Source organism: Epinephelus lanceolatus, chromosome 8 (genome assembly GCF_041903045.1).
Source record: "Epinephelus lanceolatus isolate andai-2023 chromosome 8, ASM4190304v1, whole genome shotgun sequence".
Taxonomy (NCBI): domain Eukaryota; kingdom Metazoa; phylum Chordata; class Actinopteri; order Perciformes; family Serranidae; genus Epinephelus; species Epinephelus lanceolatus.
The window spans coordinates 7243007-7258051 of NC_135741.1; the positions used below are offsets into that span (position 1 = coordinate 7243007).

Consider the following 15045-nt stretch of genomic DNA (forward strand, 5'->3'; position numbering starts at 1 on the left):
TGAAAGCTATTACAGAGCTGTAGCAGTTAGCTAACAGCAATGACTACATGGCTGAAATAGCTAAAAGTGATGGATGAATGGTTAAAACATCTAATTTCTCCCATTCACAGTACGAGATGTGTGAATGCAAACAATCTAAACAGTGACAGTTCACTTCCATGTCAGTAATAGTTCAGAAATATCCATTTTAAAATAATCTAATTAACATTTGGAACACGACGGGTGGTGCTGATGAGGGGATAAACTGACATCCTATGCAACGCCTTCTCTTAAACCTGCTTACAGTACTATTTACCAGTCAAACCCCATATCAGAGCAGACAGCCACCAGCTGTAAACCTGCTGAGGTAAAATTTCTATTGATGCTTCTTCACTTTGATCATTTGTCAAACTGACCAGGACCATGAAATACAGTATTTCCCACTGAGCAGGGGAATGTCCGTTATCAGCTACAGCAACAACAAAAGCATTGAAGGGATAGTCTGGATTTTTTGAAGTGGGGTTGTATGAGGAACCTATCCATAGTAGCGTATTAAATACAGCCACGGGAGCTAAGCAAGGTACTGCTGTGCATGGGGGCAGCAGACAAACATATTTAGCCCAGTTCAGACCAAAGATTCGTGACATAATAAAACCGTTATAGACTGAGAAAAGTTGCAGCGGTGTGAACTGGCCGGTCTGAGCTCGACTCAATCCGGCTGATGGTGTCACCTGCAACTCAGCTGGTCAGATCGCTGGCAGCTGGTTTTAGAACACAAAGCATGTCACCAGTTTCTACAGCCAATCGGCTAGTAGTGAAGTCTGCTGGTCAAGTCAAAACGACCATAGACGGCGTGTTGGCTTGCTGCGGCTGGTGCTCTGTCCCCGCCAAGCCTTCCGTTTCCATCACGGTGTGCCGGTGTCGAACTGATGCCCGTTTGTGTCTGTTTTTCGCCATTTCATCACTGCTACAAATGCAGCTGTAGCCAGTATCTCACTATCACTATCATTATTCATATTTTATGAGGCTAAAAATATATGGCTATATTCAGCCATAAAATAAGTCTGTAAAGCTGCAAATCAGAAGTTCAGACAGTTGTTGCATAGAGATGATACACCATCTCATCTAATTGCATTGGTGTGAACTGGCTGGTTTTTAGAATGCATTGCAAGTAGTTGCCTGTTTCAGCTTGTCTCGTCGTGAATCTTTGGCCTGAACTGGGCTTTTTAGCCACCTAGAAAAAAATCAATAATAGTTTAAGTGTATCAGACAGCCCGTTCCAGGGATGCCGACACCTTCAGGAGCCTACCACATCCATGCTGTTGTCATAGGCACCAGACTCCATTGACAAAAACAGTAATTTTAGCTCGCTGCACACAGGAGCTGCTGGTCTACATTGCCTGGTTAGTTTGTTTTGTTTTGTTTTAGTTTGCCAAAGTAACTAACTGATCGAGGCAGCAGTAGTCCAACAGCTCCTGCGTTCAGCGATGTAAAATCACAGTTTTTCTCAATGGAGTCTGGCTTTGAACAGACTGAGTTAACAGTTTCAGTTATCTGTTGGAAATCACTGCATAACAGCAAGGTGTATTGGTGAAAAAATACAAAATATAACACACACTTAAACTTGATGTTTTACATTTTTTTTGGTGGCGAAAATATGTTTTGTTGTTTAGGTAATACACTGACTATGGATGAGGCTCTTGTACAACCCCACTTCAAAATATCCAAACTTTCCATTTAAATAGAAAAGAAGAAGATCTGATGCACTTTTTGGGGGTAAAGATTTAGAAAGAGTATGAAAGAACAGAACTTCTATGTTCGCTTTGGTCTTCACAAGGTTTGTTAATATTTGACTGGAAGTGTGTCTTGAAACTTCCTCTTTCAGTGGGCAATAAAAGGAAATGTCTCCACAGGAAGACAAATATCAGCAGAAGCACTTTCTCCTCTTATTATTTTGGGGTTTTGGAGATATGCAGGGTTTGTTCAGAAAATAGATCAAAGCGTGGCTTACCCATCCACACCTCTCCAAAGCAGCCCTGCCCGAGCTTGAGGTCAAGACGGAGAGACTCTCTTGGGATCTCCCAGGCGTCCTTGGATAAGCCCTGAGTCTGAGGCTTCAGCACAGGACAGATGTCTGTTAGACTGTGACACAGTCCATCAGCATGCTCTGGGGGACACAAAGAAGACATAGTTAAAAAAAATTCATCTTCAAAATCACAGAATAATCATCTGAGGGTGCAAGAGGGAGAGACTTTCTTAATCAGATTTATATATTTTATTTAAGGTTCATACACCAGAAGATGCCCAGCACACATGGGAAATTATACCATGGTACAAACCATACACTTATTGGCCACTTTATTAGATACACCTGTTCAACTACTTGTTAACACAAATAGCTAATCAGCCAATCATGTGGCAGCAACTCAATATGTTTAGGCATGTAGACATGGTGAAGAAGACCTGCTGAAGTTCAAACTGAGCATCAGAGCGAGGAAGAAAGGTGATTTAAGTGACTTTGAACGTGGCATGGTTGTTGGTGCCAGACGGGCTGGTCTGGGTATTTACTGGGATTTTCACACACAACCATCTCTAGGGTTTACAGAGGATGGTCCCAAAAAGAGAAAATATCCAGTCAGCCAAAATGCCTTGTTGATGCCAGAGGTCAGAGGAGAATGGCCACACTGGTTCAAGATGATAGAAAGGCAACAGGAAGTCAAATAACCACTGGTTCCAACCAAGGTCTGCAGAAGACCATCTCTGAAGCAACAACACCTTGTCCAACCTTGAAGCAGATGGGCTACAGCAGCAGAAGACCACACCAGGTGCCACTCCTGTCAGCTAACAACAGGAAACTGAGGCTACAATTCACACAGGCTCACCAAAACTGGACAATAGAAGATTGGAAAAACGTTGCCTGGTCTGGGAAGTCTGGATTTCTGCTGCCACATTCAGATGGTAGGGTCAGAATTTGGTGTAAACAACATGAAAGCATGGATCCATCCTGCCTTGTATGTAATAGTTCAGGCTGCTAGTGGTGGTGTAATGGTGTGGTGGAATGGGAGATTCTCATCATGGATGTGCAGCCGACAAATCTGCAGTGACTGTATAATGCTATCATGTCAATATGGACCAAAATTTCTGAAGAATGTTTCCAGCAGCTTGTTGAGTCTGAAGGCAAAAGGGGTCCAACCCGTACTAGCAAGGCGTACCTAATAAAGTGGCCAGTGAGTGTATATTTAAAATGTCAAACATAAAGTGCCCTCATACGCAGAGGGTAAGCATTTGACACAAACTGAACAAAGTGAAACAGAATCTCAAGTCTACATTCATCAGACGAGGAAAACAAATCTGGACATTCAGGAAAAGCTTATATCTGAGACTGTAATAAAATGAACAGTAGAACAAAAAGTGTATTTCATTCTCAGACTCTCCCAGGTGAGGTCACACAGGATTACACTGTCTCAATCAACAAATATGAACTCACTGCGATAGTGGCTGACAAGCTGCTGCAGGTTACTGAACTGCGTGCGTGATGTGATGTAGAAGCCTCCACTGTCCAGCTTCCTGATCTTGTAGTGCTTCACATTCAGCCCTTTGGTGTTGTCATAGTCCAATACAGACAGACAGTAGGCACCTAAGGAGGAATATGATAATGCATGATGAGAGGAAATATACTCCAAGAATATATGACTCTTATAATGTGGACAAAACATTATTTAGTGTGCATGGATATAAAAGGAGGAATTACTGGTGACTATGTGCTCATTATACCACCAGAGGGCAGCGTCAGTCAGGTGAAAAAAAAGTGTGAATCACAGCGGCTCAAGGCGATGCCTCCCCCTTCTGTGAATGTTTGAACTGGGTGAGATGGCCCGTGGTTATACAGTCCTCAGCTTCAGCTCCACACTGACCTAATTCTGTCGGGCTCACCCACCCAGTACCTCCCCACTCACTCCTGCTCACTCACTTCCCCTCCATCCTTCCCCATCTTGACCCCTTTCTCATTCTACACAGAGCTTACATACAGAGCCAATAATGGGAAACTACAGGAATCCTGCAATGTACACATGAACACAAATCACACACACATTCACACAGAGCGAGCTGAACCCATGGGGACTGAGCTGCTGCAGCAGTCGCAGCAGAGCCGCAGAGCAGCTGCCTATCAGAACTATCTCCAGACTGAGTCCCACAGGCGGCACATCCAACCTTTTCCCATCTGCCTGATTCGTCTCTCCTCTGTACCCACACCGCCACACGACTGACACACAGCAGGGCGCACAGCAAACAGCAGGATGTCACGTCTCAATGCTAGACAGAATTTACTTTCTTTTTTTTGGCGCTTCTTGGTAAGACGTGTCATGAAATGTTCTGATCTCTACATGAAGCTCATAAGTTCATTAAAGAAAGGAAGTGAAGAGGCCGACATAAACCTTACTACATTTGAAATAACACCAGTAATCAATGGTATGTGCTGCAGCAAGTGTGATTCTCATAAATTTCCAGGACAAAATGTTCTCTGGGTGGGACTGTACACCAGAGACTGAATAATTAGGTCTACTCCCAGGTCCTGAGAGCTCTCACCTTTACAAACCTACTTTCCCATACTCTGTGTTAAACCTTCAGGCTGTTGGCTCTCAGCTTGTGGTGCTCCAAGTGCCCAAAAAATATGTCTCTTTCTAGAAATCACGACCTGGTTACTCAAGATAATCCACAGATCTTTTTGTTGGCAGGTCCATGTCGGAGTTATTGTCTTTCTACCGAATTACAACTGTCAACTGTATCACCATGCCGAATAACTGTGTACCTTTTCATGGATGGGAGAAGGGGCCTCCCTAGGGTAGTGGTTAGAGCGCTCGTCTTCCATGCCGGGTTCGTATCCTGCTGGGGTCAACGTCAGCAAAGGCAGGTGGTCGCAAGAGGTTCCCACCGACAAATAAAATGGGATCAGATTCCTTAAGGGGGATTCAGGATAAGAGAGTAACTCCGGAATCTGAGCCAAGTCCTCAACGCGGACGCATCTCAAGCCCGTTGTAGACGGGAGGTTCTAGGCGTAACAGCGGATTCATTCTACTCGTAGATGAGACTCGGGCTTGTGACAATGCAGGATATAAACATTAATGGCGCTGCTAGTTAGCTGAGTCGTGCTAGGTGAGCTAGCAGTAGATGCACGCTTCCTTCAGCGCAGTAATAGAATTGGCAGATGTAGTTGGGTAGAAAGAAAATAGTTCCTACATGAAACTGCTCACAACAAGGTCTGTGGATTATCTTGAGTATCTGGGTCATGATTTCTGGAAAGAGACATTGCTGTTGAGTTTTTGAAATCTATGTTTTGGGCACTTTGAGCACCACAAGCTGAGTGCCATTGAGTTCCATTATATTGGAGAGAAGGCAGACATCTCTACAGCTGATATCTCCAACAATCTGCAACTGACACCTAAACAATCTGGATGGTAAAACAGCACAACAGGTAAAAGGGAAAAATGTGTTTTTGATTTTGGGGTGAACTGTCCCTTTAATAGGGCGGCATCTCATTTGATTATTGTTTTTTTTTTTGCTACAGTTTTTCAGTGCAATATCAAAATTATACTTTTGAAAAAATCTGAATTATCCATCACGAGGCAATGAAAATTTGACACGTTGTTCTGGAAACCCCTTTTTTAAAGTTTTAAAGCACTTGGATACTTGATACCAAGAACACATTTTGGTCCAGATTCAAGACATACTGAGGTTTGGTGCCCAACCCTACGGTCTAGAGAAGCAGAATTAGTGATGAGGTTGCTCCTTTTGTAGCCACAAGACTCCACAGACTCACCTTTGGTGGTCTCACTCTCTCGCACCAGGAAAGTCCCCCTCCTGTTCTCTAAACTTAGCAGCAGCCTCTCCGAGTCGCGGCGAGTGATTTTGCCAAAGTACCACCTGGTGAGGTTGAGATAAAAAAAAACAAAAAAAAACATGGGACACAGAGGGAGCAGGTTGGTGAGGGGGAGAAGATGCATGTGGGTGGAGGAGAAGGAATGATAGAGCGAGGGTGAGTTGTTGCTCATGGTTTCAGAAAGAGCAGTGAAACTGTCTTTGCATTCCAGATGCGGTGCATACTAATGCCTACAGTGCAACAGCTGCTTACCTGGACTCTAGAGTCAGTCTGAGATGACTGGAGGGGCAGGAGGAAAAGTGAGAAATCAAGTTGTTATAAAAGTATAAAAGAAGTTTGTGTGGCTTGATTGTATAAGCAGGCAAGTTAGCACGTAAAGATCAGCAGTGTACGTCCCCAGGAGAAGATAACAGTACACGTACCACAGTCATTTAAAGGAGCATGTCCACATTTTGGTAAATGTGCTTATTTGCTTTCTTGCTGAGACGCTGATGTGAAGATTGATACCACTCTCATGTTTGTACGATCATTGTCACGCTACAGCCTGAAGTCAGTTCGCTTAGCTTAGCATAAAGACTGGCAACAGAGGGAAACAGCTAGCATGGCTCTGTCAAAAAAAAAATTGACCAACTAGTGGATTATGAGCGGGACTATTTCTTGGTCAAGTGCAGTGACTTCCTGGAGTGTTGTCATCATCGTTAGGTTGCCAAGCAACCAGCTGGAACTCCAGGAATTCACTGTGCCCGGCCAAGAAATAGGCTTTTTTTTGTTTGACTGTTCACTTTATCTTTTTAAAATGTGGCCATATCAGATTCCAGTGTGATCTGGTCATGATTCTGTTCTGTCCCGCACGCACAAAAGAACAACAACAAAGATATCACATGTAGCAACCCATCGTATGGGAGTCAGCCACTGAAGTCAGCGTTTACAGTTTATTTATAAGATGATGTGCAGTGGAAGCCAGCGAATTCTTGAGCAGGTGATAACGAGGACGAGGATCAAGAGAAAAAGAGAGACAAATCTTTAATTGGGCTTTTTGTGGAGCAACAGCTGCTGCCTCTGTACGGAGGTGTGCACAGAGCCAGGAGCAGCAGAATCGTGACGTAAATGGCTTTACTGAAACAGATTCCATCCAACATTTCAGGATGTCAAGGGCAGCTTTTAACATCTGTCAGCACCTCTCCACAAGGCTCTTACCGCGAGACACTTAGTTCAGGCGAGTGATGTTTAAGTTGCATGAATTCCAATATGATGGTTAAAACTGGAGGAAACCAGGTGAGCCCTCTTTAAAGGAATGGTTCACAGAGTTGCATCATATGAACAAAGCTCTGTCAGTTCTAAGGACAGGGCGGAGAAATCTGTGGAAAAGTTGAGAAGCTGTTTGGAGTACATTGCTGGTGTATCTGTATCTTAAAGTGAATCATATGCCATGTGCTAAAAATCAGAGGTGGGTCATTTTGCCTGCAGTCTGAACGTTTACTGAGCATTATAGGTTTAGATAGGTAGATTTCATTACATTACAGAGGCCAGGGTGGCTGTTTCCCCCTATTTCCAATCTCTATGCTAAGCTGAGCTAAACAGCTGCTGACTGTACCTTCATATTCAAAAGACAGACATGAAAGTGGCATCAATCGTCTCAGCTCTCGACAAGAAAGCAAATAAGAGTTGCACTATCCCTCTGAGTGCTCATTTAAAACTCACATTGAGATAAAAAGCAAGAAATTCTGGAGAATCAAACATTTGAGTGTTAATTCGTTCAAGTCCTTGATGACAGATAGACAAGAGACAGAGCAAGAAAAAAACAAGGTTTACTCTTCTGCCTGGATGGAGTCAGATGGAGCCACATAATTGCTGGGGATATAACCGCTCTCTCCAGTGGTCAGGGAGCGTGCCAGCCACCAGTCGCCTTCCCTGCACAGATGAAACGATAACACACAGCTTCACTGAGGCTCATCATCACACATCCAAAACACAAATAAAACAGTCTCTCTGACTGGAAGGGCTGGTGTTTATCAAGTGTCTCTGAATATAAATAAATGGCTGCTGATTATTTTTGCATTTTCTGTAGCCACTCAACAAAATGTAGTCTCCACAGTAACTGAGCTGTTGGCTCCTGGAGAAGCTCGATAAACACAAGCCCAGGTATCTCTACTGTTAAAAAGTATATATTTGGAGGTTATGTAATTATAAACAAACATGCATTCATGTGGGTATGACAACAGGGAGGGGTGGGGCGTGTATGCTACATATAAACAGGGGGTGGGAAGCTTTGCAGTACTATGTTCAATCAGAGAATCAAAAGTAAAATTACAGTTTGATTCAAGGCCACAGTCATGGAGTCAACACTGGGGGGACCAAATCTGCAGGGAGGGTGTGTGGATCAGAAAAAAATGTATAACATCCATTGATAGTGGTCTCTACACCAATATAACGTGATAAAGACATTAACGTAAATTGAAAACGCCTGTAAGTTGTATTCTGCTTTGGTACGGCAACACCATTTGGACAAACCACACGCAGATCTGCAGATCTGATTTTACATTTTATAAAGTCTGTGTTTTCCAACACTTTCCTCGCAGAGGGGCTGCCAACTACGACGGCCAATGCAAAAACCAAAATGCCAGTGTTTGGTTTGTCCATTCTGGGCTACTGTAGAAACATGGTACCCTGGAAATCCAAAGTTCTCGCGAGAGCACAATTTGAATTTGCTCAGCTAGTCACTCTGGCAATCAGTAATGATGCTCATTACCCATGCCGTTGGAGCCGAGCTGCACCAATCACATCGGTGTATCTGATATAGGCGGGCCAGAGGTGAGCTAAACAGATGACGACAGCGCTGTGACGACGAAGTCCGGAATCAGTCAGTAAGCATTGCAAGATGGCTACAGATGAACACAAGTTGTTTGAAACAATGCTGTTTGCTACAATGAACGAGTTAGACTTGGCTTTTTCTCTAAAAGAGGAACAGAAGACGGTGCTCGAGTCTTTCCTTTGCAAGAAGGACGTTTTTGCTGTTTTTCCGACCGGATACGGCAAGAGTCTAATCTACCAGTTAGCTCCACTGGTAGCTGAGCTCTGGATACGTCACCCCGTGTATTGTTCTGATTGGTCGTAGTGTTATCCAGTTGCGCGCAGTGATATTTTCAAATGCATGCTTGGTGCCGCCCCTCGAGCTGGGCCATTTGCATTACTCAAAGCCAGACACTAAATCTTTCTAGATTTGGGTCTGGATTTCCAGGCTGGAAACATGGCGGTGCAACATGGGGATCTCTGTAGACAAGGACCTGCTCCCCACGTAGACATAAACGGCTCATTCTAATGTAAGGAAAATATAACGATTCTCATTTACAGGTTATTCTACACTAAAGAAAACATACTTATTACATTATATTCCATTTCTGCCAACATATCCCCCTAAATCCTACACACTGAACTTCATTTATGATTATGATTACATCTATTAATAATTATTTCAGATGGTGTTGCATGGTTGCCTGTTGTGGTATAGAAAAAAAGATTTTATTTATATTTTTTAAAGATTATATTTTGGGCCTTTCCCCCAATACCTTGGCGTCTTGTCTGTCTGAGAATCAACTTCAAAATACTGCTGTTGGTTTACAAAGCACTGAATGGTTTAGGGGCCAAATACATTTCTGACCTTCTGCTACACTATGAACCATCCTGACCTCTCAGGTATTCTGGTTCAGGCCTGCTTTGGTTCTCCAGAGTCAAGACTAAACGTGGAGAAGCAGCATTAATTTTTATGCACCACATATCTGGAACAAACTCCCAGGAACTCTCACTTCTTTTAAATCAAGGTTTAAGACTTATCTTTTTGCCGCTGCCTTTTATTAAATCAAATATTTAGTCATTTCTTACACTGCACTGTAATTTTTATCATTCAAACACTTTCATTAACAGCACTGTAACTTTAAGTCTCGTATTTTAAACTGTCCTTAGTGTATTTTAAGTTTTCAGTTTCTATTCTCCAGTTCTTTAATGAATTGCTTTTAAATGTTCTTCTATATTGTGTTTCTTTTGCACCTCGTCTTGATGCTTTATGCAGAGCACTTTGAATTGCTTTGCTGCTGAAGTGTGCTATAGAAATAAACTTGCTTTTAGTGATAGAATAGCTTATGATAAACAGGAAAAGTGGGAGAGAAAGGGGTAATACATGCAGCAGAGGCCACAGGTTGGATTGACCCGGGCCTCAGCTTTTATGGGGCGCATACTCTGCCAGATGAGCCAGAGGTCGCCCCTGCATATTTGAATATATATCATAATTACTGCTGTGGTTATTTTACAGTAGTTACTTCCAGATGACCTGTATTGATCATAGAGCTGCAAGGCTTCGCACCAACTACTGTACCGAGGGTTCATGGGGCAGAGTTATGTGGTTTGCGCCTTTCTAGTGAAGTGGTATTACAGTGCATAAGTACTATATATGCCTCAGGTGATACAAACACACACGCACACAAACAGCACATTGAAAACGCCAGAGAAGCTTCACAAACCTGCAGTTCACCTTCCTCCTGTAAAAAAACGTGATGGTTTGTGATGGAAAAGGAGAGAGATGAAAGGGAAATGGTGGAAAAGAAAGGGGTTAAAGAAATACAGAGAGCACGTTATGAGCAGTGGAAGAACAGCAGAGTACACAGAACAGACTGATAATATAGTGCATACAGCTATGAGTCTAAAATATTTAAACCGTTACATAACTTGCAGACGAGGGAGGCACGATGATGAGGCGAAAGGGTGAAAAACATGCACAGTTTTATCATAACAGAAGCTCATCAGGTCGCTGTGCACGGCTGCATCGTTTAATCAGAAAGCTAAGACTAGTCTGACTGACACCTAATTTGAGTGTGCTAACCCGCAGACTAATCTTAGAGATGGTTAATGGATCCTGGGTGTACTTGACCCAATAATGATCCAGGTCTTTGGCTTAAGGGGCCAGATGCAGCGCTAATCCACTATTGTCCTCAGCTCCTGCCTTCTAGGTCAGCAGTTTGTTAGCGGGGGTGCAGCACTACAATATATGGTTCACTGCACCTCTATTGATTCATAGAACAAGCCCTGCTTTTAAAAACAAGCATGACTCCCCTTAAACAGGTTAGGATGGTGTGGGGTATCTGGGTCTCGCACTGCGTCTGCTTCTCAGGAAAAGGCAATAAAAATAGCCGTGTCCTTTCTGAGGTGTGCTGAGCTGCGGAGTGTAATCAGTCTTTTGTGAATGAGGCAAAAATTGTGCAGTTGACACAAAAGTCAAGCTCTGCTGAGGAAAGCCCGTTCCTATGGTTACAGGAGGTTTCAGAGAGACGACAGGCGACATGCATTTCGGGGTGCAAAGCAGCCAGTCAGACAACTGAGCAATAACTCAGACAGACAATCTGTGGACGTGTCTAAGTGCAGTTATTCATCGTTCACACACAGTATGAAGAGAGTGTTGGTGGACTGGTTTTGTTTACTTGTGTGTGCACTGATAAAAAACAAAGGCCATGTGATTTCTCTGTTTTCCTTACGTGTTGTTGACTATCTGGAGGCGTTCACCCTTCCTGAAGGAGAGGTCTGAGGCTGTTCTGGACTCGTAATCATACAACGCCACGAAGGTTGTCACACCTCCTGTCAGGAGAGAAAGTTTGGCTGTTACCAAAGACATATTGGACATACTGGGGGCATACAGTTAAAACAAACCATTGAATCTAAAAATTAGAGCTTAGAGCTGAGGTTCTAACTTTAACTGACATCTTCTGGTCAGTTGGTTGATTGGTTGGTCGATACGTTCTTGTCCAAACCAAATGCTCATTAGTCGGACAATTGCTGGTGTTACATTCACAGGGTGTCTACAGATATAACAGGTTAAATTTAAGACTTTTTGAGATCCTTTTAATACCAAACCTGCAATGGTAATACACATTATATGTGTGTGAGTGTGTGTGTGTGTGTGTGTGTGTGTGTGTGTGTGTGTGAGTGTGACAGACATGTTAAATGAACAGTAAAGGAAAATGGCAACAATTCTCAAGTGTGAGTTTAAGTTTAATGTGTTTAATGTAAAAAAACAAATTGTCATCGCTGTCATAAATGGTATTTATTACTGCAATTCTTTTGTCTGTCCAATGATTGTAAACGGTCGTTGGGTCGGTCAGGCTGGAGGAATTTTTGCGGTAATGTGACTGAGAATATTCAAGACCCATCGAATCTGAATTTAAGACAATTTAAGACTTTTTAAGGACCTGTAGACACCCTGCATTCATGAGGCTGTGTGTCCACCAAGGCGTTTTTTTTTCTCTGCTAAAAAACACAACTTCTTGTTGTTGACGTTTGGTCTTTGTGGTATTTGTTTCGCCTCTTCTCCTCAGTGATTGAATGGCTGGGTAAAAAGTGATAATGATGAGCACAGTGCTTTACCCAAAGGTAAACGTGTTTCCACTCTAATTTTTCAATTGCAGAAATGGAAAGATAATCACAGAAGACATTTAGCGCTGGATTTATCATTATGGATTTATTCTGCAACGTCTCGCAAAACAAGGGAAGTCTCTCAAATGCAGCGTTCTCAAGATATTTAAAGCTTTTTTTAAAAGAGGGGTTGCATGGAGTGCTTATCCATAGATAGTATATTACATACAATAGTTGTCAGCTGGCACATCCCCAGTTTGGAGAAGCATGCTGGAGTCTGACATGGAAGCTAAGCAATGTACTGCTGTGGAGGGGTCAGCAACAAAACACATATAAGCCACCTAAAAAACAGTCCCACTGACAATAAATTTTAATTTAATTATCAGTGTTAGTATACTCTATATCAAAGGAATTTTCACTGCTTCAGTGACAGTGATGTCCAACTGGAAAAATTAGCCATTATATTGCTTTCTTCAAAGCCAGACTCCATTGAGAAAACCAGTGATTTAACACTGCCGAACACAGGAGCTGCTGGTGTACCACTGTCTCTAACAGTTATTTTGCTTGTGTTGTTTAAAGAAGGGTTAGTTTGGATTCACCAAAGTCACACAATAACACAAACTGACTGATGAGGCAGCAGTAGACAAGCAGCTCCTGTGCTGAAATTACTGTTTTTGTCAATGGAGTCTGGTGGCTTTGACGACAGCACAGATGGGGAACTGAAGCTGTTAATGGCTGTCTGACAGAAAGGTAAAGCAGTGAAAATACTCTCAGTGTAGCGTACCCTTGAACTCATACTAATTATTTTTCGGTGGGACTTTGTTTAGGTGGCTTAATTTATGTTTTGTTGCTGACCCCCATCCACAGCAGTGCTCCAGCCTGCCTCTCCAAACTGTGGGCGTGCCGACGGACATCTACTGTTTGTAATACACTGACTATGGATAAGTAAGTTGGGTTTTCTCATCGGTCCTGTTCAGTGCTTGGTGGTAAGACAGACTCACGCAGGAAGCCCAGCTGGAAAAGCTCCACTTCAGTGCTACAGTATGCAGTTTATTTTCAGGTAATATTACTTTAGACATCACATTTTTTCACCTGCCCAATCGGACAACTGCATGAGGCATTCACTTGCCCAAACACAGAGTATGTTAGTGTTAACATAAAAAAGCTTTGGTGGTCACACAACGCTACCAGGTAAAGTGTACTCAGTGCTCTGTGGCCAGTTAAGTTAATCCAGTCAGATCTTTTCCCCCTTTGACCAGTTGAAGAGAGGGTAGAGTTTCAGACCACAATTCCCTGTGGTTGATTACAGCCCTTATTCTCACCTGCTAGTGTGATTCTGTTGGGAGAGGTGACGCTGTTATTGTCCACGCCTCCAAACAGGGCCAGCTCTGCATTATTGGTCATAGACTGATTACCACCCAGTCCTCCATCCATAGTAGGGCTACGACTGGGTGTTAAGGACTGTTGATTGGAGCTGTGGTGGTGGCCGCCAGCCCCTCCACCAGAGCCGAGGTTGCCATCAAGGCTGCGGGTTCGCTGACCGACATCCTTGGGCTTACTCTTGGATCCCCCCATGGCCAAGGCCTGTGATGCATTCAAGGACAGAGAGAGAGAGAGAGAAAGAAAAAGAAACTTAACTGAAGTTGCATTTCAAGGCACTGTAAATAATTTTGCATCAAACAGACTTTCTAACGTCACTTTCGCAGCACACATTCTTTGGAAAAATACCTCTGACTACCACAACACCAGATGCAGAAACCAGAGACGGAATGGAGAGCACGGCTCTAAACCCACTGAGACGCAGTGTCATGTAGACCACATGAACCACAGCTTCCCAACGGATGGTGGAGCAGCTGCCACTCCTCGCTTTCAACACATGAGATCCACTTCACCCCGCTGCCACCAGCCGAGCACATACACACACACACACACAGCAGACATGTCGCACATGCCTGCATGCACATGTGTCAGACACAGATGCACATATGAAGACATCAGCATTTTGTGGTGTCATGGTCCGAAGCTTTATTCAAACTGATCATTTAAAGATGAGTCAGTTTGTTTTTTTAGTAATGCCACATCACTTTAGTCATTACAGGGAAACTAAAGGGTACGTGAAGTCCTGGGTTCTTCCTCTTTGTAGCAGCGCTGAATGAATCAATTATTCAACAGAAGATTGATCACCAATAACTGTGATAAACAATTAATAATGTATGTAATTTGCAGTCGCAGTAGCAGTTCACAAGGCTGTGCTTCGGCACTGTGTTGCCAACACCAGAATGCTAACATGCTCACATGATGATATTAACATGCTGGTGTTTAGCAGGTGTAATGTTAAACATATTCAACATCATAGTTTAGCATGTTAGCATGCTTACATTTGCTAATTAGTACTAAAGCACAAAGTACAGCTGAGGCCGATGTGAATGTTGCTAGCTTTCAGGTAACTGGTCATAAACATAAAGTATTGGGCATATTTTCATTTTAAATTTTTTCTTTACATATTTTTTTAGACGAAAAGTGAGGGGATCATCAAAGTAATTGGTGGTGATGAACCAACAGATCAACCAATATTGCCATCACTAAAGCCACGACTAGGGCTGCAATGAATAATCCATTAATTGATTGGTTGTCAACTATTAAATTAATATCATACATATTTGATAATGATAAATCATGTTTAGTATATTTTTTTTTAAAGAAAAAAAAGTCAGAATTTTCTGATTCCAGCTCCTTAAATGTGATTATTTTCTGGTTTCTTTATTCCTCTATGACAGTAAACTGAGTATCTT

General features: G+C 42.8%; 1 protein-coding gene across 4 annotated transcripts in view; it reads right to left on the minus strand.

Moving 5' to 3' along the window:
* src (v-src avian sarcoma (Schmidt-Ruppin A-2) viral oncogene homolog) overlaps nucleotides 1-15045 on the minus strand; it is a 46652-nt gene that overhangs the window by 6427 nt on the left and 25180 nt on the right. The window contains exons 2-9 of one of the 4 annotated variants that reach the window (XM_033628757.2): nucleotides 13576-13837; nucleotides 11380-11479; nucleotides 10372-10389; nucleotides 7670-7768; nucleotides 6110-6136; nucleotides 5798-5901; nucleotides 3467-3616; nucleotides 1991-2146 (exon numbers count right to left, since the gene is read on the minus strand). In XM_033628757.2, coding sequence (XP_033484648.1) covers nucleotides 1991-2146; nucleotides 3467-3616; nucleotides 5798-5901; nucleotides 6110-6136; nucleotides 7670-7768; nucleotides 10372-10389; nucleotides 11380-11479; nucleotides 13576-13828 — 907 coding nt within the window. In that variant the 5' untranslated portion in view covers nucleotides 13829-13837. The remainder of the gene's footprint in view (nucleotides 1-1990; nucleotides 2147-3466; nucleotides 3617-5797; nucleotides 5902-6109; nucleotides 6137-7669; nucleotides 7769-10371; nucleotides 10390-11379; nucleotides 11480-13575; nucleotides 13838-15045) is intronic. The other 3 variants (XM_033628758.2, XM_033628759.2, XM_033628760.2) reach the window with 3 other exon arrangements.